We start from the raw sequence: 22,799 nt of genomic DNA, 5'->3' as shown, positions 1-22,799 counted from the left end.
ACTTCAAGTTACCCACTTAAATGGGGAGAGCCAGTGTGGTGTAGTGGTTAAGAGCGGTAGTCTTGCAATCTGGGGAACCGGGTTCGCGTCTCCGCTCCTCCACATGCAGCTGCTGGGTGACCTTGGGCCAGTCCCACTTCTCTGAAGTCTCTCAGCCCCACTCACCTCACAGAGTGTTTGTTGTGGGGGAGGAAGGGAAAGGAGAATGTTAGCCGCTTTGAGACTCCTTAGGGTAGTGATAAAGCGGGATATCAAATCCAAACTCCTCCTCTTCTTCTTCTTCTTCAATGGTTTTTAAAAGAATTAAGCAGATTTAGCTATCGGGTCTGTTGATGGCAGTTTAGCTGAACGGAGCCTCCATGTCCATCAGCCGTGTATCTCTGATAATCAGATACTGAGAATGAACAGGGGGTGGCCATCACCTTGAGACTCTGCTTGTGAGTTTGGCCGCAGTTTCAGATAATGCTAAATCCAGTTCCTAAAGAGCTCTACAGCACCCCCACCCCACCCCAAATCAATTTATTTATTCTTCAGCTAGCCCTCTGGGATCCACTCATTTTATTTTTGTAAATTGTTGTGAGTTTATCAGCGTGCACAATGCTTAGTTTTGTCTTAGAAGGATTAATGGCGCTCCTTTAAGTGCTTATTTGGAGATATTCCCAGTTTGGGGAAATTGTATGAAAGGATCCATTTTGAACTAGAAGGGTCTTTTAAAAATTGTAAAGGGAATGTGTTCACAAAACCCTTGATGCAACAACTCCCCACCACCGGTTTGAATATTATTATGAAGAGTTGGTAAGGAGCTCCTCTGTGGGCAATTATTGTTTCCTTGCTGGTGTGCTTTAAGCCCCTTTCTGTTCCCACTGCAGATCATTCTAGCCATTCTGGTATCCTGGTTGCTGTGCTTCATCTTCACTGTGACAGATGTGTTTCCACCTGATAGTACAAAATACGGATTCTATGCACGCACTGATGCCAGGCAAGGAGTGCTTTTGGTAGCTCCATGGTTCAAGGTTCCTTATCCATGTAAGTGTATTTAGCAAGCACTTAAGGGAGAGTTTCCCACAAAGCTTTGCTCTTTGATACAATTACTCCAGACTTACATTAGTTTATTTTTTTTCTGCACCTTGCATGAGTACAGAAGAAGTTACCTGGTCACTGGCATGTGCTTGCAGAAATGAGAGTTTGTGATTCGGCTCCCAAGTTGCTGCCAGGTCTGTGGTTCAGCTGCCCAAGATCTCCAGTGAAAAGGGAGCAAGGCTGTGAAAGATCTCTGTCTTGGAGATCTGCTGCCAGTGAGACTAGAGACGATACTGACATATCTGGGCTGGTCGTCTAAGGCAGTTTCATGCCTCTTGGTTTAACTGTGGTTTGAATTAAGCTGATGGTTCCCTTAGTGCTATGTCAGCAAAATAACCCCCTTTCTCTTTGGCCACACCATGTTTGGTAGGTCAGTTCTAAAGGCAGATTCCGCTTTAGTGGGGGGGGGGTCTGTATAATCTAAGATGAGAGTGGGCAACCGGCAGATGCAGTTCTCAAGGCAGTCTGGTCCAATAACCTCTGGTAAAGGTTGTCCATGCTTCCACTCAGGAGGAAAATAGACAGGTTGCATTAGATAAATATTCCACATTATTTTTAATCTAATTTTTGGAGTTTAAAAATGTGATGTGCAGGTAAACCTATCTGTATGTGATGCTAATAAAACTGCTAAGGTAAAAGTAAAGGTACCCCTGACAGTTAAGTCCAGTCGCGAATGACTCTGAGGTTGCGGCACTCGTGTCGCTTTACTAGCCGAGGCAGCCGACGTTTGTCTCTAGACAGTTTTTCTGGGTCATGTGGCCAGCATGACTAAGCCACCTCTGGCAAAACCAGAACAGTGCACGGAAATGTCGTTTACCTTTCCGCTGGAGGGTTACCTATTTATCTGCTTGCACTTTGAGGTGCTTTTGAACCGCTAGGTTGGCAGGAGCTTATGACTGAACAATGGGAGCTCTCCCCGTCACAGGGATTCAAACCGCCTACATTCTGATCAACAAACCCTAGGCTCAGTATTGCAAAAGCTAAGCAGGGTACGGTATGGTTTCAAATTGGGTGGCGGACTGTGTGTTGAGACTCCCGCATTTCAGGGAGTTGGACCACATGACCCATGGGGTTCCACCTAAATCTACAATTCTGATTCTATGTAAATGCGTGTGGGAAGCCCTCCTGATGGTACCAATTCATTATACTGGCTAACTACATATGAAGTGTCAGTTTGTGTGGCATGACCACTGTTTTGAAAAGAAATGCTATTGCCCACCCCTAAAACCCAGAAATTAGCCATCCTATGAGCTAAGAGAACATTTTACACCTTAAAAGTCACTTTGCTTTAAATACAGTAAGAACGATTATGGGTTTTTTTGTCTTCACAGTTCAATGGGGATTACCTACAATATCAGCTGCAGGTGTGATAGGAATGCTCAGTGCCGTGGTTGCTAGCATCATTGAATCAATTGGCGATTATTATGCCTGTGCGAGGTTATCTTGTGCTCCTCCACCACCAATCCATGCAATAAACAGGTAAGCCTCCTGGAAAAGACTTTGCTTCCTTCTCACCCATTGCTGTGCCCCGTTTCCCTGGATTCAAAGTCCTAACTTCTTTCAGGTTTTGCAATATTATAGACTTTTGGGACCCAAAAATTCAGAACTGTAGCATATATGAGGATGATTTTGCATGTGGATACTCATAACTCGATATTGCAGCATCAATTAGTGATGTCGATGATCAAACTACCTTAATTGGTCAAATCCCACAGGCAGATTTCATATCACATTGACTTACTTCTAACCTGTTTTCACTAGGGACAATTACACGTTCATCCGCAAGTCAGAAAGTGTTGAATAATCAAGAAATGGTTCTGTGGTCGTGTTTGCACTGAGCAGCCGCAGAGAAAAAATCACTCCACTGCATCCTTCTCAATCATGTTCTGGATTCCTTGTGTCCTACATTGCCCTGCCAAACATCCAGTTTGACTTGGCTTCAAAATATTTGAATTGGCAAGGTGGTCAGCTGACCGGCCAGCTGACTACCTCTTTCTCTCTCCCCATCATGACTGTAAAGTTCAGGGTGTCTAAATACTTTTAAAATGTAGAATCAACATGTTTATTGATATGATGCCTTTCCATAAAAAAATATGCTCAAAGCACTGTACAGTAGCAGTGGGAGCACAATGCATAGCAAAGATCAACAATCCTGATAACAATTCCATAACAAAAATAATATGCAACAATACGTAAGAAATACAACATCAGTGCAGTGACAAATTCGTACAGAACAATAATATATAATATAATAATGCATACATTAAAAACAGACCATTCAGTAGATGCTAGAATGAAAAAGAATCATACTGAGAAGCTAGATATCAATTTGTGACCCCTATGCAGTAGTAGTAGTAGTAGTAGTAATAATAATAATAATAATAATAATAATAATAATAATAATATTTTATTTATACTCCGCCCTCCCCAGCCAAGACCGGGCTCAGGGCGGCTTAGTGAAAGACAATAGCAGAAGTTTCATATGTAAAGACAAAAGTTAGTGTGAGTTTCCTTAAAAAATGTTAGGCAGCTGGAAAGGACACAAGGAATCCAGAAAGTGAGAGTTGGCAAGAACTGCAGAAGAGGCAGAGATGAGAAGGTCAGGAAGAGGATGTCTCTAATGGGCTTGAGTTTTCTTGGATCTTTCTACTGCAGGCCAGGAGATGGTGTGGCTTTTTCCTTTTGCTTGTATGAGGTCAGGGGGGGGGGGAATCACTTTGTTTTATTTGTAGTACAGTCGTACCTTGGAAGTAGAACAGAATCCATTCCGGAAGTCCATTTGACTTCCAAAGCGTTCAGCTTCCAAAGTGCAGCTTTTGATTGGCTGCAGGAGCATCCTGCAGCTAATTGGAAGCCACACCGGACGTTCGGCTTCCGAAAATCGTTCGAAAACCAGAACAATCACTTCCGGGTTTCAATTGTTTGGGATCCGAAATGTTCGAGTTCAAAGGTGTTTGGCTTCTGAGGTTCCACTGTATTCTGTGTTACAAATGCATAAGAATATTTGACCAATTGATGACGTCTTTAACTGTAAAATACCCAGCCCTTAACTACAGTGGCTGCCAGTCCTGCTTGAGTGTTTGCCTGGCCTTGACTAGTTTTCATGCTTTTCTAACATGCTATATAGCGTAATCTCAACATTTTTCTTCTAATTGCAGGGGCATTTTCATAGAAGGCCTTTCCTGTGTATTAGATGGAGTGTTTGGCACTGGGAATGGATCTACTTCCTCTAGCCCCAACATTGGAGTCTTGGGGATTACGAAGGTACATATCTGTTCAAATAAGCTTGAAATTTATCACGGTGGGAGCTTCCCCTGCACATGCCTAGTGAAGAGAGAGGTACTTGCTCAAGAGCAGAGTTCAGTTAAAGTTGTACATAGAAAACACAGTCTGATTGCTCTGGCGTTGTTATTATTATTTTAAAAATGCACCCTCTTGCAGTCAGAGTACTTAAAGATCAGTGAACATGAGATGTTTCACGTGTCACTGCATGAAAAAGCTGGACTCAACTCTCCATTATCATTTGCAAATATGAAATGGGATGGTTGTTCCCACTTAAAACCTTTTCAACTCTGGCTCCGGCCTGGTGGAACGCTCTGTCTCATGAGACCAGGGCCCTGCAGGATCTGATTTCTTTCCGCAGGGCCTGTAAGACAGAGTTGTTCCACCTGGCCTTTGGCTTGGAGCCAATTTGATTCCCTCCCTCTCTTTCTTTTTTCCTTTCCTTCTCCTCCTGCGATGAGGCCACATTTTAATATTTTAATGTTTCAATATTTTAATGTTGTATTTTAATTTTGTTTTTAAGTTGTAATCATTCAACTTGTTTTTATTATTGCTTGTAAGCCGCTCTGAGCCCAGCCTTGGCTGGGGAGGGCGGGGTATAAATAAATATTATTATTATTATTATTATTATTATTATTATTATTATTATTAAAGTGGAATGCTGGGGTGTGGTGAGTTAAAACGCTATAAAAGTCACATGTGAAACCCCTTTGGGATCTAACAAGTGCCAACACCAATGATATTGTGACACTTGTTAAAATTGTATTCTTATTGTATATTGTATTTTAGTATATTAAAAATCACACTCCTTTTGTGTGCGAAGCGATACATAAATTCAATAAATCTAATGTAATCTAAATAGTTTCTGATGTTTAGTTCCAGTAATATTATTAAATTATGTGTATCAACTGCACTTTAGTTTGATTTGTATAAAGATGTCATTGTTTTAATAGTCTTGTTAGACATTGCCTTGAAACTCACCATAGTAGGTAGTACATAAATACTTTTATAAATGAAATAAATAAGCTGTGTATATGCATACAGTTTAATATCCTTGAGGAATGGTTTGCGGGGAATGAAGGTGGTGGTTTCAGCATCTCCTCCCGCCACCCCACATCTTGTGCTGCAAGTTGTACTTCCATCCAGCATGTTTTATACATGATGGGGACAGGTGCTTAAAGACACAAGATTTCTAGAGTCATGCGTAGCTTGGCCCTTAAATCTTTCTTTTTTATCATCAGTGATTTGCTTGTGAAATCTGAATATGAACATCGCCATCTACTGGATGCAAATTTTTTTAGGCAGGGAGCGCGAGGTTTCTTACAAAAATACAGTGGTACCTCAAGTTACATACGCTTCAGGTTACAAACTCTGCTAACTTGGAAGAGTTACCTCGAGTTGATAACTTTGCCGCAGGATGATGAGAACAGAAATCATGTGCCGGCGTCACAGCGGCAGCAAGAGGCCCCATTAGCGAAAGCACACCTCTAGTTAAGAACAGTTTCAGGTTAAGAATGGACCTCCGGAATGAATTAAGTTCGTAACTAGAGGTACCACTGTACATGGAAGTGCAGTAGTGGGTTGGCCCCATTTCCATAGCCTAATATTGGCTGTCTGCAGTTATCTAGGGACCTGTCACATCTGTTTTACCTTGATCTCGTCATTTCCAGTCATGGATTAAATAATTTCTGAACATGGTACAAGCAAATGTTACAAAGGCACTTTATGTATTACGTGTTTACTTCATAGAATGCATACACTGAAAGTGGTTTACAGTTAAAACATATAAAAATATTAAAATACTAAAACTGATGAGAATTCACATCAACTTTCTGAGCTTGTCTAAACAATAGCATTTTTAGCAGGCATAAGAAAAGAATACAGTGAAGGCACCTGCTTGATATCAGTAGGCAGAGAATTCCAAAGTGTATAAAGCTGCCACTTTATACATCCCCTTAGGGCAAAATGTCTGTTTATGGGATTGTAGTAGAAATAAAGGCTGTTTAAGGAAAATAGCATGGGAAATGTTTTCAAAGAGGTATGTTCTGCCAGTGCAGATTGCCTTTGTTCGTAACCTTTTTCATTGTATAGATAGCACTAAATAAAGCAATGGGAACGTGTGGTGGAAGAGACCTTTGCCCACACACACAGTGTGACTCAAGTCAAGTGAATGTTGATTGTCACATGGACTCTGCTGCTTGTGTGTTAAACTGTCAGCGCAAAAACTTCGCAAGGAATTGATTTGTGCTTCTCCTGAGAAGCTTTGTTTCGTGCAAAGCATCGCTTTTGTTCAGTTGAGCTCTTCAAAGAGTGTAGCCCCAAGCAATGGAAATGTCTCTGTGTTATGTAACTCTACAAAAATAGTCTTTTTGAACTAAAATGCCCCAAAGCACAAATCTGTATTGCCAGGTCTCACATTCAGCTGATGTGGAATGTATCAAGTGGCTTTATCAGTTTGCTTCCATTGATAAATACTGGGAACACATGATAACATACTGGCCTGCAGTATCATCCTGTCAAGTGATCACATGATAACTGTGGCCATAGGGAATCGGCCTGTAGAGTGTTTGAAAAATAAAAATAAAAAGTTTTAAACTTGCTGGGGTTGTGGAGCAAGGAAAAAGCCGAGGTCAGGCAGCTTTCACCAAACTAGCAGGAGATGGTGAGGTTTAGTTGGGATATCCATCTAATAACAGAGGCTTTTAATTCTCTGTGCCACTGAGTCCCTAATCTGTTTCCTCTGCAGCTGTTGTTGCAGCTACCCCTAGTCCTTCCCCTTCACTGCGGTCCCCGAATTGACTCAGAGAGATTGTTCTGTGGCTGGCAGTGCAGTGCTCCAGTAATTAAAAAAGACCCACCTGCATATCGATACACAGATCTCACCAAACACCCCCCCCCCCCATTGAGGAGGATCCTTCTTGTCCTTCAGCAGAGAGCCATCACGAACAAGTGAGCCATCAAGTGTGGAAATGGAATATTGCATTTAAATCAGCTAAAGATTCTATATTTTTTCCAGAGCTGCTGAACTACAGCAGCCGTCAGCCCTAGCAAGCACAGCCACTGACTGATGAGTGTTGTAGTTCGCCCGCATCTGGAGGGCTAAAAGTTTCCCATGTCAGTTTTACAACTTTGTGATGAAATCACAAGTTGTCATCATGAACAAGACAGTGGAACAGTCTCCCTCGGGCGGTTGTGGACGCTCCTTCCTTGGAAGTTTTTAAGCCATCTGTCCTGGATGCGTTAGCTGAGATTCCTGCATCCCAGGGGGCTGGACTAGATGACTCTTGGGTCCCTTCCAACTCTATGATTCTAAGAGCAACTGCCAGAAATATTGTAATTTATCTCCCTTTTTGTTGTGTGATTCGTAGGTTGGAAGTCGGCGAGTGATTCAGTACGGGGCAGCGTTCATGTTGTTGCTTGGAATGGTTGGCAAGTTCAGCGCCCTCTTTGCGTCCCTCCCTGACCCAGTGCTTGGCGCTCTCTTCTGCACGCTCTTTGGTATTTGAATTTCCCTCCTTATATTTTTGCCTGTTAGCAATGAGCTCTGTGTGCAGCCATGTCAGCTGCCACTTCTCCAGCTGTCAGCCGAGTCTCCTGTCTTTCCTCATGGACTTGCTTGGGAGAAGTGCCTTCCAGATGCTCACTTTGATGTCTGGTGATGCTGCTTCAGGGTGCAACCCACCTGTTTGCATGAGCTGAAAGGGTCAAAACCTTAGTAGACTGGCACACATCTCCCCCATTGTTTGTTAGGCTGCTGAGTAATGCTGTGCAGTTTTACAGAAAGAACTGGTGGCTGTGGTCTCCTTCCACAATTGGAGCCAGCAGTGCTTCTGAATACCAGTTGCGTGTCGAGACCCCCCAGCCCCCAGCCCTTCGTTGGAAATAACTCACATAAGGACACGGGTATTAGGTTTACGTTATTGGGCAAATTTTGGCCACAACTTTATTGAAATTAAAGAATGTGAGCGGTACTGGCTTAGGCATTGATTGGACCTGGCTATATCTGACTCCTGCCCATTGTGCAGGAAGTCCCAGTAAGGGTAGGTCACCAGTAGGGGGAGCCCTGTCGATGCAAACCAACTCAAGCTCATTCTGCTGTTCCCATCGGGGTCGTGTCAAGGCCTTAGCCCCCAGCTGGGCTTCAGACTAGATCAACCCCCCTCCCCCCCCCCTGATTCCTTTAACGGAATACCCTTAAGCATGGAGGGGCAGGTGATGGCCACACCTCCCCTCCCACACACAAGGTCAAACAATGCCTAACTGCAACCCTAACAAAGTTGTGACGTTTGCTACGAGGTAGGCGGAAACCAAGTGGCCAGTGCCCATTTGCCAGGTGGAAAAATTCCTACCAGGCCCCTCGGACAACCAAGGCGACCAACCGAAGTCCATAGCAAGGCCATTGCCTAACCTGCAAAATAGGGAGGGGGGCGCGGGTGATTGAGGAAGCGAGCCAAAGAGGAAGTCCTCTGGCTCGCTCCTCCAATTTAAACGGCCCTGGCCACGCCCCCCCCCCTGGCCAGCGGGTTGGCTGGCAGGCTCTGACGTGGCCAGGATCCCCCAGGCAATGGGGGACAGAGTCCCCCGCCCCCGGTGGGGAGTGGGTGGCCACGTGGTCCTCCACAACTCCTCCCCACTGGGAAGTGGAGCAGATTTGCTGGAAATAGTAGGAAGGGAGAGGACTGCTCTTGTACTAAGGTCCTGTTTGTGGGTTTCCCACAGGCAGCTGGCTGGCCACTGTGAGAACAGGAAGCTGGACTATAAAGGCCATTGCCCTGTTCTAGCAGGCTCTTATATTCTTAAAACATAATGTTATTTATGTATCGGCTTGGTACACATCACCGCAGACTCCCAAGGCCAGGCATGAAACATAATAAATCAATCCCCCCCTTTTTTTGTATGCCACCTTTCCAAAGTTAAGACCATCTTTACACAACTACAAACATAAGAAAAGTAGTCATAAACAATAAGCAAAACATCATAAATGCACAACCAAATCCAACAATTTCGACATAAACCATAAAGATAAAAAAATGTAACAGCAACAACTCCAACAATCCCCCCTAAAAAATACCCCAGCCCAACATAAGTCTTCAAACTATCAGTGTATATTTATGCATCCTTAAGTGAACATACGTCTCTTACCTTCTGCAAAAATGGAGGTTGTTTTTGCTTTTTAATGGAAGGGAAATACTGGTGGTCTGTGTAGTATTTCACATTGCATACTGTAGAGGCTAAAATCCTGTCCTGTTTGTTCTTGTTCAGGGATGATTACTGCAGTCGGACTGTCTAACCTGCAGTTCATAGATTTAAACTCTTCTCGGAACCTTTTTGTGCTTGGATTTTCTATCTTCTTTGGACTGGTCCTTCCAAGTTACCTCCGACAAAATCCACTTGTCACAGGTACAAAATTTCCCTTTTTCTTATTCTACTACATGTATTAAAATAAGCTTATGCTGAAACATCTTGTTCTGAACAAAAATGCATTTACACAACCCATGTGGAAATGGATTTTGTAAACATTTCAACCTGTACTGTCAGCTGTGGCTGCAATTGTTAATCAGTCAGCTGGTATAATTACTTAAAGCTTTAATTGCAGACTAAGATTTGGTTCGCCAGCCGTACTCCGTGTTCTTGAAGGCTTCATAGGGCAGCCCTGAAAGAGACTTTGGTCCCTTTCCCCATGGTTAATAAAAATATCTCTTAAACATGGATCCTCCACAATTCTAAGAAGCTTTTTCAAGCTTTTTGAATCTGGTAAGAGAGCTTTATGGTATCTACTGTAAATTACTTTGCACTCAAGTGAAATGCCCAGGATCTTGATAAAGACACATTTATTTTAGTTAAAAAGAAACAAAAAAAAAAAAAACCCTGTAATTACTTAATTAGCCAACTGGTTGTAAGTCCCTGTTAACTGAATAAAAAATGGGTTGACCAGCACTACTGCCTGTTTGTAGAAGCCCACTTCTGGGAGCCAGGACCCATCTGCATTTTAGGCCCTTTTACAAGATAGATCTTTCCACAGATTAATTGGGGAACATACTGTTGATAGATGCACAATGCTTTTTTCTGCTTATTATTATTTGTTAAATTTATATCCTACCCTTCCTTCTGAAGGAGCCCAGATCCACAATTGGGGGGGGCATTCTAGAGCAGTTTAAACATTATAAAAACGGTGACAGTTAATAACACCTGAAAGCGGTTACGGTTAAACATTATTCCATCCAGTGATGTCAGGCATGCCAGGGACAGTATCCCTCAGCCATGAAATGCCTGGGTAAACAGGAATGTTTTCAAATTCTTCCTGAAAGTTAATAGTGGGAGCAGAAGCACCTCACTAGGGAGGGTGTTCCATAAACTGGGGACCACCACTGATGGCAAGGGCGAACAAGTTAAGAGCTGGGAGTCTGTTAGGTATGTTTAGCCAGGAGAAGAGACTATCATATAGGAAAAGGAGCAGATTCTTTTTCTCTTGTTCCAAAGGATTGAAACAACAGGTTCAAATCAAAGATGATTTAGACTTGGATGATGCATGCTTCTTTGACAGTGTAAGAGGTGGTGATCAAGCAGAGGCTGTAGTAGTAAATTTACTGCAGTAGGTGGGACTAAATTTCTTTTTGAGGTCCCTTGCAGTTCCATGAACTCAGCTTACACTCAGTCAGGCCATTGGTCCATCCAGCCCAGTACTGCCTACTCTTAACTGGCAGCAGTTTTCCAAGATGCCAGGCAGAGACCCTACTGCTACTTGCTACCTGATTCTGGACCTAGACCTGTCTTCATCCAAGGCCTGTGCTCTACCAATGAACTATAGCCCTTTCCTAGTAGGAGGGGAAATTGCCTCCCAACTGACTTTTGAGTAGTGCTGTCCATTGTGTCCATGTGAGGGATAGGGTGGGTGGAATAGCAATATATATTGTTTTAGTTCTATTATTGCTTAATTACTTTTAAATGATTGTCTTTTATATGTTTTTAGCTTTTTGTATTTTATCTGAGTCATTTTAATTTTTGTAAGTTTCCTTGAGTCCCCGGTATGATGATGATGATGATGATGATGATGATGATGATAAATATAAATATATGAGCATTGCTAAGCAATCCACATCACCAGGTGTTTGTACTGTGTGGACAGTGTGGCTTTGGCTCCTGAAATTGTGTGTATGAATATGGCGGCTCTTCAGATTTTGCTCTAAGTCTCTCCCTCCCCTTTCTGTTCTTGTAGGAATAGCCAGCATTGATCAAGTGTTAAATGTTCTTCTCACTACAGCCATGTTCGTTGGGGGTTGTGTAGCATTTATTTTAGACAACACCATTCCAGGTGAGTAGTGCAACAGGCTGCCTTTCCCCACTGCTTCCCTCCCCTGCCTTCCAGTTGAAGACACTGTGCTGCTTGAGGCAGAAAATACGCAGCACAGCCACAGGTTGACACAGAACACAATCCAACAGTGCAAATTGTGTGCTCTTAGGGAATCCTCATTCATTTCTGTGTGGCTCATGGGTTTGTAGGTCCCCTTCTACTGCCCTGAGGCAGCTGGAGCCCCTGTGCACAACTGCACAAGTATCACTTTCCAGGTATCCCACTCAGTGCTCAGGCCGATGGAGTGGGGCGAGCTTTCCTGTGAAAGGGGCTTAGAAGCACAGAAGAAGAGCCTGCTGGAAAAAGCCAATAGCCCCTCTAGGCCAGCACCCTGTTCTCACAGTGGCCAACCAGATGCCCTGATGCAGGCATGTCCAAAGTCCATTTCGGGGGCCTAATTGGTTTAATCCGGCCCCTGTGGCAGTTTATTTCCTGGCATAAAATCCTAAAAAACCCTCAACAACTTCAATCCTAAGAAAAGTTTGGTCGGCCCTTAGGTCGGCCCTCACAGTCCTTCACTTCATCAAATCTGGCCCTCTTTGAAAAAAGTTTGGACACCACTGCATGGGGAGCCCACAAGCAGGCTCTGAGCACAAAAGCACCCTTCTCTCCTTTGGTTTCTAGCAACAGGGGAGCATTGGTTCCTCCAACTGGAGAGGAAGAGCACTGCCATCATGGCTATCAGTCACTGATGACCCTCTCCTCCATCAATTTGTCTACTCTTTTAAAGCCATCTAGGTTGGTGGCCATATCTGTCTCCTGCAGGAGAGACGCAGGCGGCTCTGTGGTCTAAACCCCTGAGCCTCTTGGGCTCGCTGATTGGAAGGTCGGGGGTTCGAATCCACACAACGGTAGTGAGCTCCCGTTGCTCTGTCCCAGCTTTTGCCAACCTAGCAGTTCGAAAGCACACCAGTGCAAGTAGATAAATAGTTACCACTGTGATGGGAAGGTAAACGACATTTCCATGCGCTCTGGCTTTCATCATGGTGTCCCGTTGTGCCAGAAGCGGTTACTCACAGCCCAGAAAGTTGTCTGTGGACAAACGCCGGCTCCCTCGGCCTGAAAGCACGATGAGCGCCGCAACCCCATAATTGCCTTTGACTGGACTTAACCGCCCAGGGGTCCTTTACCTTTACCTGCGGGAACAAGTTCCATAGTTTAACTCTGTGTTGCATGAAGGAGGACTTTCTTGCAGCATGCAGTTTCATTGGGTGTCCATGAATCCCAGTGTTATTAGAGAGGGGCTTATGTCTCCAATGTTCAGCTCTTGATGCAGCTCTCTCCCTATCCTTTTGATACCCAGGAAGCCCCGAAGAAAGAGGAATCCAGAAATGGAAGAAAGGAGTGTGCAAAGGCAGCAAATCCATCGATGGCATGGAAACTTATGACTTGCCTTTTGGCATGGAGTTTGTGAGGAAGTACAAATGCTTCCGCTTTTTACCCATCAGCCCCACCTTCATGGGCTACACATGGAAAGGCTTCAGGCAAAACAGTGGCTGCCAGAGCACAGAGGAGGAGGACTCGGAGGCCACTGTATAGCCCCTGCTGCTGCAGCCCCTGTCGACCAGCTGCAGTGACAGACACCTCTGCAGTTCCTTGCTGACCTTGTTTTGTTTTATGTTTTTTGTATTTCTGCATTTTGAATTCTGGAACCAGAGCCGAAACAGATTAAAAAAAATAGCTTTCCTATTGTGGACAGTGATAGCTATCTATAACGTCTCTCTATAATTACGTTGTGCTTTTTGTTTTGTTTTTAAGAAGTACTGTTAGAATTGCTTTTGCTGATTTTGGCGGGGCAACTACTGTTCAACGTTTAATCCAGATCCAAAATTGGTAAATATTGTAAACACGGCGCTTAAGCAGGCTGTGTCTTTCCCATTTTATAGCTGATACATTCCATTTTTTTATTTAACTCTCATAAGCCCCCAGTCATTTGTTGGCATTATTCTGGCAAATTATACCAAAGTGTTCCATACTAGACAGTGCTTTCAAAGCTTCCCAGCATTGTGTATTGGATGTACCGACAAGTGGTGCCTTTGCACAAGCTTCTGTTCCTAAGAAAGTGACATGGCTCTGGGGTGCTTAACGAGTCCTAGCTGAGCACCTTTTGTGGACAGGGTTGACTGGGGCTTTGCCTCTGGCTGCCGTCAAATTGCACATCCCTGAACCTGACAGATTGCCTAAGCAGCTCACTGTCTTGCATCCCTTCAGGCCAGTCTTTTAAAAGTGATATTTATTAAGCAGCCAAATTCACTACTTCTCAATGGAGAACGGAACTATCTAGTTGTCTCTGGATTTGTACTGACCTGCTTCATGCAGTTCTGCCTGTCCCAGAAACAGCCTTCAGTTAATGTTGCCTTTGTGTTTTCCTCCCTTTCTGAGCTTAACATGGGACCTGCTTTTAAAAGAAGAGAGACCGTGTGTGCATCACTGTCCACAGGGTGGTTTAACGGGTATCGGGGGCCCACTGTGGGTGCCATTCAGACTCTTGATTTTTTTCTTCTACTAGTCTTGGCTCTGACATTACATAGCTGTTAATGCTCATCATGCATTTATAATTGTAAAAAAAAATTATTCCTGTGTAATGTTCTTACTGTTGCAGATTAGTTTTTAGACATCAGCATTTTGTTCCTTTCTTATTGTCGCCCCCCTACCCCCCCACCCCCCCGATGTGGCCCAAAAGGCATTTTTGAAGCTGTGGAAAGATTTGTTAGAGAGGCATTAGGGTAAGTCTTCTCTCAAAGCCTGTACTCTCAAAGTCGGTGTGATCTAAAGTGCTCCTGTTTTGTATCTCTATTTCTTTTTTGGTTCCCAACGCAGGTACTGTACATTTGTTGCCAGTTTCTTGAGCATGAGAGGCATAAAGCCACTCTTGTTGATTACTGAGGCTATTAGGGTTTGAGAAAGGTGTAAGGAGTGTTGATGTATCAGTATTGAATGGTGGGGAAGGGAAGGCAATCAGCAGATGGTGGGTGTTTCCCACCATTTCAGTGACATTTTCATTGTATAGCTTTTCAAATCAGGGTTATATCCCCTCTCTCATCTTTCCTCAGAGACCTTGCAGCAGTTTGCTGTCTTGGATTCAAACCAGGTATCACGAAAACCAGCCCAAAAAGTAGCTGCTTTTAAATTTTTTAAAAAGGTTAAATCGGGGCTGTTGCATGAGCTTCAGAAACTAAGGCCACAACCCTGTGCATACTCACCTAGGATTAAGCTCCACTGGGCGCAGTGGACTTACTTCTGAGTAAAAGCACAGGGGCAGCATGTTTGCTTTCCACCTTTATTTTATGAGCAACCAAAGAAAAGGTGGGTGGAAAGGAACCGCCCCCCCTATAGGTGGCTTATAATAATGCAAAATGCCAAAGCCAAGATTTTCTGCGCACATTACAGCAGCCTTCGCCAACTTGGCGCCCTCCATATGTTTTGTGCTACAATCCCCTTCCGCCCCAGCCAGACTGGCCATATGGGAATTGCAGTCCAAAATCTAGAGGACACCAGGTTGTCGAAGGCTGCATTAGAGAGGCAAATGTTGTGTATTCATAACATTGTCAGAATTTAGTATATCCTTGTTTGGGTCATTTTTGTTTTCTAAGGTGCCAGTTGTTTGTTTACAGCAGAACTGAAGATGTCACTGAATGTGATGCACTCCTGTAATAACACTCTTCCACAGCTTCCCCTTTTGCTTCAGTAAAGGAGTAGATCTCCAATAAATTGGGCCCAGCGCAGTAAATAAGAAAGATGGGCTGTTACATCTGCCCTGCTACCAGCTGTGTGGCTACAGCTGTCTTGAGTAGCTTTCATATTCTGCTAACAACTGCGGCAAGGTAAGCACCCAACTTCTTCAGTAGCCGCTTGACACATGCAGCTAAGAGCTAGTCCATATATCACACAGAAGGAAAAGAGGTGTTAAAGTGATCCATCCTTCTTGTCTCACTTCTGAGGTGCAAATGATGTGAGTTTTTAAAATGGAGTTCTGCTGCCCTCCTGGGATATAGATCTATGGAATGAAATGTTTCCAGAGTCTTGCAGTGTTTACAGGTGCAGGCCGCTTTACTCTGCGCCCCCATATATATATATATATATATATATATATATATATATATATATATATATATGCTTTCGTAGATTTTCACGGGTACAGGAATGCAGGTTTTGGTGTCTTCGGGTGTCTTCCCGTGTAAGAGTCGGGGTGTCTGTGCGACGTTTCGACGAGGTCTCACTCGTCATCTTCAGGCTGGTGCTTTCGGCTTCTTGTTCTCTGCTCTGTTCCAGTAACAAGAAGCCGAAAGCACCAGCCTGAAGATGACGAGTGAGACCTCGTCGAAACGTCGCACAGACACCCCGACTCTTACACGGGAAGACACCCGAAGACACCAAAACCTGCATATATATATATATATATATATATATATATATATATATATATATAGTCTGAGAGAGACGAGGCAGGTTCACTTTGAAAGGCAAAGTGGTTAAAGCGAAGGCCGTGGCGGGTTTTCTCTTGCAGAAGCAACCACAAGAGGGCATTGCAATTGCTGCTGCTTTTAGAAAAGATTTTTGACAGCCTGGATGCAGAGCATCCAGAAGGTCAGGTGCTTTTGCAGTTGTGGCAAGAATACTTTGCTGTCCTGAGAAGAAAGCATGCTTTTAACTGTGGAGAGAATTTTGAGAGTCCAAGATAGGAAAGTGTAGTGAGATAGCAGGTCTTGGGTATCATTAAGAGCAGGAGATGGGAGTCAAGCACCATTAAAGCAAAAGAGCACAGCAGTGTTCTTTCACAGCTCCCATTAATTTCAGTGATGTTGGACACATGAATGGCAGGTGGCACCCTGTGTTAATTAGTGGGAAGAACCATAATCTGCGCCTTGTCCAACTCGGGGATCAAAATGGCTTAGGGCTGTATTCCTAAGAGAGAATTCAGAAAACTCATTTTTCTGGATAACCTCCAAGGCCTGTGAATTTCAATCAAGGGGAGGTATTTGATGTACCTCTTGTTAACTTTTCAAAGTGGTGTATGAACTTCAGCTACCAGACATTGGGCTCCAACAGTATATATGATGCGTTTGGAGTAGATCCCAGTATTGTGTGAGAGCAAAGAACGGTTAGCTCCTTACATGTATCCTAGCTGGAAGGAAGTCAGAACAAGGTAGCGATGCTTTGAATTGTGTGCTTATTGTAGCCTCCTGTCTTTCTGCTATTAAACAATGCTGCCCAGACAGATCACCTTATGAGAGAGGTTGGGGGAAATCACTGACAAATTTCGGTTAAAAGAAATAAAAATTCATGACTAAACCATCACTGTCATGTCAAAGATCTAGAAGCGTATATTGAAAGCAAAACAATTTCTGAGCTTTTGTATTTAAAATAAAAACCTATGTTAATTTTTTTTAATTAAGTACTCTGGCTACGATTTATGAATGTGTCTTATAAAATTATGCCTCTTGAATTTATATTTAATGGTTAATTTTATCTGTGATTGAAAAAAAAAAGTATTAATCAGAATAAGATGCATCAGGGAAGGAGTTTTTAAATTTACACAGTCGATTTGTCTTAACATCCTTTAATACTAACTTTCAATATGGCAACTTTGTACATGAATATTGCAGTATTCTATTTCCATAGACTTAAAAAAAACCACACCCAACGAGTAACATTTCCACCCAGGATAATAATTGTCACAGGTTTCCTGGGCGGGAGTGATATGATTGTCATGACAATGTCATGTGATAGAATTTCTTCATTGACGAATTGCTAGCGATTGTTTATACTTTATTTACCCATGCTTATGTCCTTTAAGTAAAAACAGAGAGGAGTTATTGATCACCTCTCTCTTGAAAACATTGGTACCGGTAACAGCATTGCTTGTGTACTAGCAATGGAACATGTTGAGCCCAGAGCAGGTCGAACCATGAGACGAGATGCAAGGCCATATGACAGAGTAGTTTTTGATTCTGACTCCTGTTCAGCGGGTGACACTGTGGGAGGCACCCACACCCTGGGCCCCGGGGGAACAATCCACAGGGACGTTCTCCTACTTCCTTGAAGCGAACGGGGGTTAACTGTGCTTTCCCCCTGCTGCTGTTCGTTTCCATGAGGCTTGTGAAGGAGAACTTTGCTGCGTTAATTACTTTGTATATGTTTAGAGTCAGGAGGTTGAGAACGCCGTTTGGATTTTCTGCCTCAAAATGTCTCTGGCCGGCTCTGGTTGAGAATTAGAAAGAGATGCTAATCAGATTAAGCAATCAGACCAAAACATGTCAACCTCTCACTGATGGCACAGTTAGGCTCTAGCCTTCTGTCATCTATGAAGTGCCAAATTCTGATGGCATGCATAACTTCAGGCTTCTTCCCATGTTATGGTTAAGGACAAGGAGCATCCTTAGAGCCCCTCGCCCTCTCTGTTTTTCACCTTGGTGCCTCCTTGCTTTCAGCCCAATCCCAGCCACGAACTCCTGTAGGAGTCGATGGGAGGAATTGGGGAGAGCCTAATGTTTCAGGAGCTGATGGTTTAAAGCCATTGGCTAGCCTGAGGCTACTTCACTGGCTGAAGTATGTTTTCCACATATATCGAGGTGCTCCAAGGATGCAGCTGCTGACGGCCCTTCCTCTCTATTTGGCTGCTTTTGCCTCCCAGAAAGAAGAACAACCCAGCCTAGGGAAGGTGTTTGGGGGAAGGCATATGATAAGGCTGCTTGTACACTCTTGGGGTTTCGATAGGCCCAAATTCAAAACGGGCCATCTGGTTCTCGACCCCTGTCCCCTTCCCTTTTGTTAGATGCAAGGGGCAGAGCCTCAGAGGTGACTCCCATCCCACTTTCCCCTTTGCTCAGTGCCCAGAAGCAGCCTCCTTTCCCTTTACACCATAAAGTGGAGAAGCAGCCCTGTGCCATCCGAAGTGTGCCTGCATTCCAAAGTGACTACGCAACTCACATCTCAATATGCATGACAGACCAGCACAAAATGGCCTCCCCCCCCCCCTCTTCTCCAGTGGCCTTCTTGAACCAAAAAATAACTAACCTTTCACCACCAGAAGGCGGCGGCGTTGGGAGCAAGATACACTCACCATTTGTATTTTGTATGGTTTTCTTTTGCATGGTGCATGGTGCATATATTAGAGTTTCTCACTCAAAACAGTTTCTTAACCTGCCTGGATGGAGGAGAGCAGACTGCTGGGGCTTCCCATTTTGTAGTGGTAGATCCTTTCCCATCTGTGCTGTGAGGCGGCCACGTGCTCACCAGTATTTAGCTTCTGCCCATTAGTCTCTATAACCGTTATAGTGCTGGGCTGCTTTAAGTATTGAGAATTCACCTTGAGTGGCATCAAAAACATTCCTGTCTGGTTATAATTTGCTTGTGGCTGTGATTAGTCATCAGTACATATCTGATAGCAGAGAATTCCCTTGTGTATTGCCTGACATCTTTCCAAGTGAACCATCTTGCTGTCAATCCAAACTCTAGTGCATCTTCTTTTTCTCCTCTTTGGTCTGTTCATAATAACAACTTTTGATGTAACAAACTCTTTTGACTGTTTTTTAGACAGTGGGGATAAATAATAATATTCTTTTTCCCATGAGGTTTTTTTTTTGTGAATGACTTTTGACTGCACAATCTCATGTTACAAACCAAGTTGGGTTTTTCCTCTGAGATGTGTAATTCTTTTATTGAGATTTTTATGAATTTTGTTGTGTTTTGTTGGGATATTTTTTTCTAACATTGCTTTATTAAACGTTGAAATATTTAAGAAATATGTAATATTTGGACCAGATGTTGTGAATAATAGTAGATAAATACTATTTTATTCTGTATTTTTAAAAGCTGTTCAGTATAAATAAAAGTTGACTTAGATGCAACTTTGCAACTGGACTGTCGTGGTCATTCTTCTGAGACAGAAGAACCAACATTAAGATGAACAGATGGCCAGCTCACTCCAAATGCTTGTTTAATAAGATGTAGTTGATGCCCAGAGACAGAGAGCTCTTTCTGTCTCTGCGCTACACTAGCAAACTCAACAGGTTCTCCTCCTTACAGGTACTGTAGACTGCAGTACTTTGGAGAGCTACATCAGGAAAAGCCGGAAACTGGGTTTGCCTCTCTGTAACCCTTCGGTCCCCTTCTGAGTAATAACCTGGAGCTTTTTAACTTCAGGTTTTCCCCAGCATGGTGCATATCAATTTGATTAATGCAATTGATTCCTGCAGTCCATGCACTTAGGACTTCAACCAGGGGCCCCTACAGAATGAAGATGCCACTAGCCTTAAGGTTATTAAGTGCGGAACAAAATGTGTAGCAAAATAATTAAACACAAAGTCAGAGGTTGTCGTCCCTGCAAGCCTCCAGAAAAGAATTAATCCAGAAATTGAACCAGCTTCTTCATCCTATATTGAATGCTTGCAGAGTAAAACAGTAGCTCACCTTGGTCTTGTACCACTATTTTGGAATATATACAATGGCAAATGCTATTCTTTATATAGCACCACCAGTGTGTGTGTGTGTGATGTTTTACAGGGTTCAAGAGGGCAGGTCCCTGCCCTGATGAGGTGGTGACTGCCAGATATTCTTTAGCTGTGGTTCCTGCACTGCAGGGAGCTGGACAAGATGACCCCTGGATTAAGGGTTTTCCAGAGTAACTTGCTACCACTTGCTTTATCCCCCCCCCCAAATAATCTTGGGGTTGCTGATCTAGTCAAATTAAGGGATGAATGAATTATTGCCTGGTTCCCATAGTCCCAGCCTGTTCCCCCCCCCAACCTGTCATACCAGGGATGATGAAAGGTGCAGTCTGAAAATATCTAGGGGGGCACAGCCCCCACATCTCTATCCCAAGTAGTTTCCTGCAATGCCTAATGAGTTGGGTCAGCCCTGGTTCTATTTGAAAGGACAATATGTTTGCAGGATGCTGAAACAGGCCTCGAATAGCTTTTTCTGAAACAAAGCCTGTCTGATAATGCTCTCTTCCATTTGGCTTTCTCATTCCAAGTGGGAGGTAGCTCACCGCTCCCCACACAAAAAACAAACCTGTTGTTAGTCCAGGCACATGCCGTGTGTGAAATATTACCAGGTTCCCTCTCAGGGCTGTCTCCTGAGCGAGCTGGCTCTCTAGAAATAGTTCACAATTTATAAATACAACTGACTTAACAGTTTCTCCTCCATTCCTGTTAGTCATTTCACTTCTTTGCCACCAAGGCCCCAACTTATGCAGTATGCTCATCAGTATGCAGATGACACCCAGCTCTACCTCTCCTTTAAATCAGAACCAGTGAAGGCGGTGAAGGTCCTGTGTGAGTGCCTGGAGGCGGTTGGAGAATGGATGGCGGCTAACAGATTGAGGTTGAATCCTGACGAGACGGAAGTACTGTTTTTGGGGAACAGTGAGCATGTGGGTGAGGGGGATTCCCTGGTCTTGAATGGGGTAACTGTGCCCCTGAAGGACCAGGTGCGCAGCCTGGGAGTCATTTTGGACTCACAGCTGTCCATGGAGGCGCAGGTTAACTCTGTGTCCAGGGCAGCTGTCTACCAGCTCCACCTGGTACGCAGGCTAAGACCGTACCTGCCCGCGAACTGTCTCGCCAGAGTGGTGCATGCTCTAGTTATCTCCCGCTTGGACTACTGCAACACGCTCTACATGGGGTTACCTTTGAAGGTGACCTGGAAAGAGCAATTAATCCAGAATGCGGCAGCTAGACTGGTGACTGGGAGTGGCCACCGGGACCACATAACACCGGTTCTGAGAGATCTGCATTGGCTCCCAGTACGTTTCCAAGCACGATTCAAAGTGTTGGTGCTGACCTTTAAAGCCCTAAACGGCCTCGGTCCTGTATACCTGAAGGAGCGTCTCCACCCCCATCGTTCAGCCCAGACACTGAGATCCAGCGCCGAGGGCCTTCTGGCGGTTCCCTCATTGCGAGAAGTGAGGCTACAGGGAAGCAGGCAGAGGGCCTTCTCGGTAGTGGCGCCCGCCCTGTGGAACGCCCTCCCATCAGATGTCAAAGAGATAAACAATTACCTGACATTCAGAAGACATCTTAAGGCAGCCCTGTTCAGGGAAGTTTTTAATAAGTAACGCTGTATTGTTTTTAACACTTGATTGGGAGCCGCCCAGAGTGGCTGGGAAACTCTGCCAGATGGGGGGGGGGTATAAATAATAAATTGTTATGAGCTTTGATGATCGGCTAAGGCTTTGGCAGGATGCCAGATTGTTATTGAGAGAGTTGGACGGAAGGAGAAGCTGGAGTCTTGCCAGAGCTTTGGCGGGACGCCAAATTACTCTCTATCTAGACTCAAACAATAACAAAAAAGGGAGAGAAGATGGTGTGTGACGCAGTTGAAATTACAGCCTCATTCTCTGGTAAGACTGTATTTCAACAAAGTCTCTCCATATCTTCAAACAAGCTGATACCTTGCCAATAATAATTAAAGCCCTCCACAAAGGACCGCACCATTAAACATCAAATTCTCTAGTTTTTTTAATGAAGTTTCACTTGCATTCCATTTAATTAACTGAATCTTTCTCCATGAGGCTTGCCAAATCATGAAGTAGGTGTCAGTACTGCAGTGCTTCATTCTTTCATTGCACAGTGTGACACTGTGCCTTTAATTGCCTAATTACCTAATGTATCGTCGTGTGAGAACGGGAGCGATTTCTATATCTCCTCCTCCTCCCCTCTGGTCCTTGCATTTGGCTTTTGCTGAAGGATACGGCTGCGTGAGTCAGCTCGTCGCTCTGTGGACTTCTTATCTTCTTGATGCTGCTTTCCAGCCAGAGTCTGCTTCTGCTGTACTCTTCTACTACGGGCGAAGTTCCTCACCATTCGGACAAGTGAGGGAGGGCGTTGGCCCAACAGCACTAAGTATAAAAAAAGATGAGACGCTCACCTCACATCTTCTGTAGCAGAGCGACAAAAGTCCTTTCAAAGTCCAAATTCAAATCTTTGTTGAAAAGCAGGAATGCTCCCGCTCATGGCGTTGGCATTGGAGATTTTCCAATTCGTGCAATGCTAAACACCCAGCGCCCCTGCCTCCACTGTAGCGAGCGGCAGATATCGGACGGCGTGCGGGTGAAGGCACGTGCGCCCCATCCCTGCGGGGT

General features: G+C 44.1%; 1 protein-coding gene across 11 annotated transcripts in view; it reads left to right on the top strand.

The window, feature by feature from the left end:
• Positions 1–13,457, top strand: part of SLC23A2 (solute carrier family 23 member 2) — an 81,873-nt gene extending 68,416 nt beyond the window's left edge. For all 11 annotated transcript variants that reach the window (XM_082230078.1, XM_082230070.1, XM_082230075.1 and 8 more), the window contains 7 exons: positions 870–1,026; positions 2,412–2,559; positions 4,239–4,344; positions 7,731–7,860; positions 9,625–9,762; positions 11,579–11,674; positions 13,017–13,457. In XM_082230078.1, the coding sequence (XP_082086204.1) occupies positions 870–1,026; positions 2,412–2,559; positions 4,239–4,344; positions 7,731–7,860; positions 9,625–9,762; positions 11,579–11,674; positions 13,017–13,252 (1,011 nt within the window). In that variant the 3' untranslated portion in view covers positions 13,253–13,457. The remainder of the gene's footprint in view (positions 1–869; positions 1,027–2,411; positions 2,560–4,238; positions 4,345–7,730; positions 7,861–9,624; positions 9,763–11,578; positions 11,675–13,016) is intronic.
• Positions 13,458–22,799: the final 9,342 nt, after the last annotated feature.

This window comes from Podarcis vaucheri, assembly GCF_965113315.1.
Source record: "Podarcis vaucheri genome assembly, chromosome: 7".
NCBI lineage: Eukaryota > Metazoa > Chordata > Lepidosauria > Squamata > Lacertidae > Podarcis > Podarcis vaucheri.
This window is presented reverse-complemented; position numbering and strand designations above follow the sequence as displayed.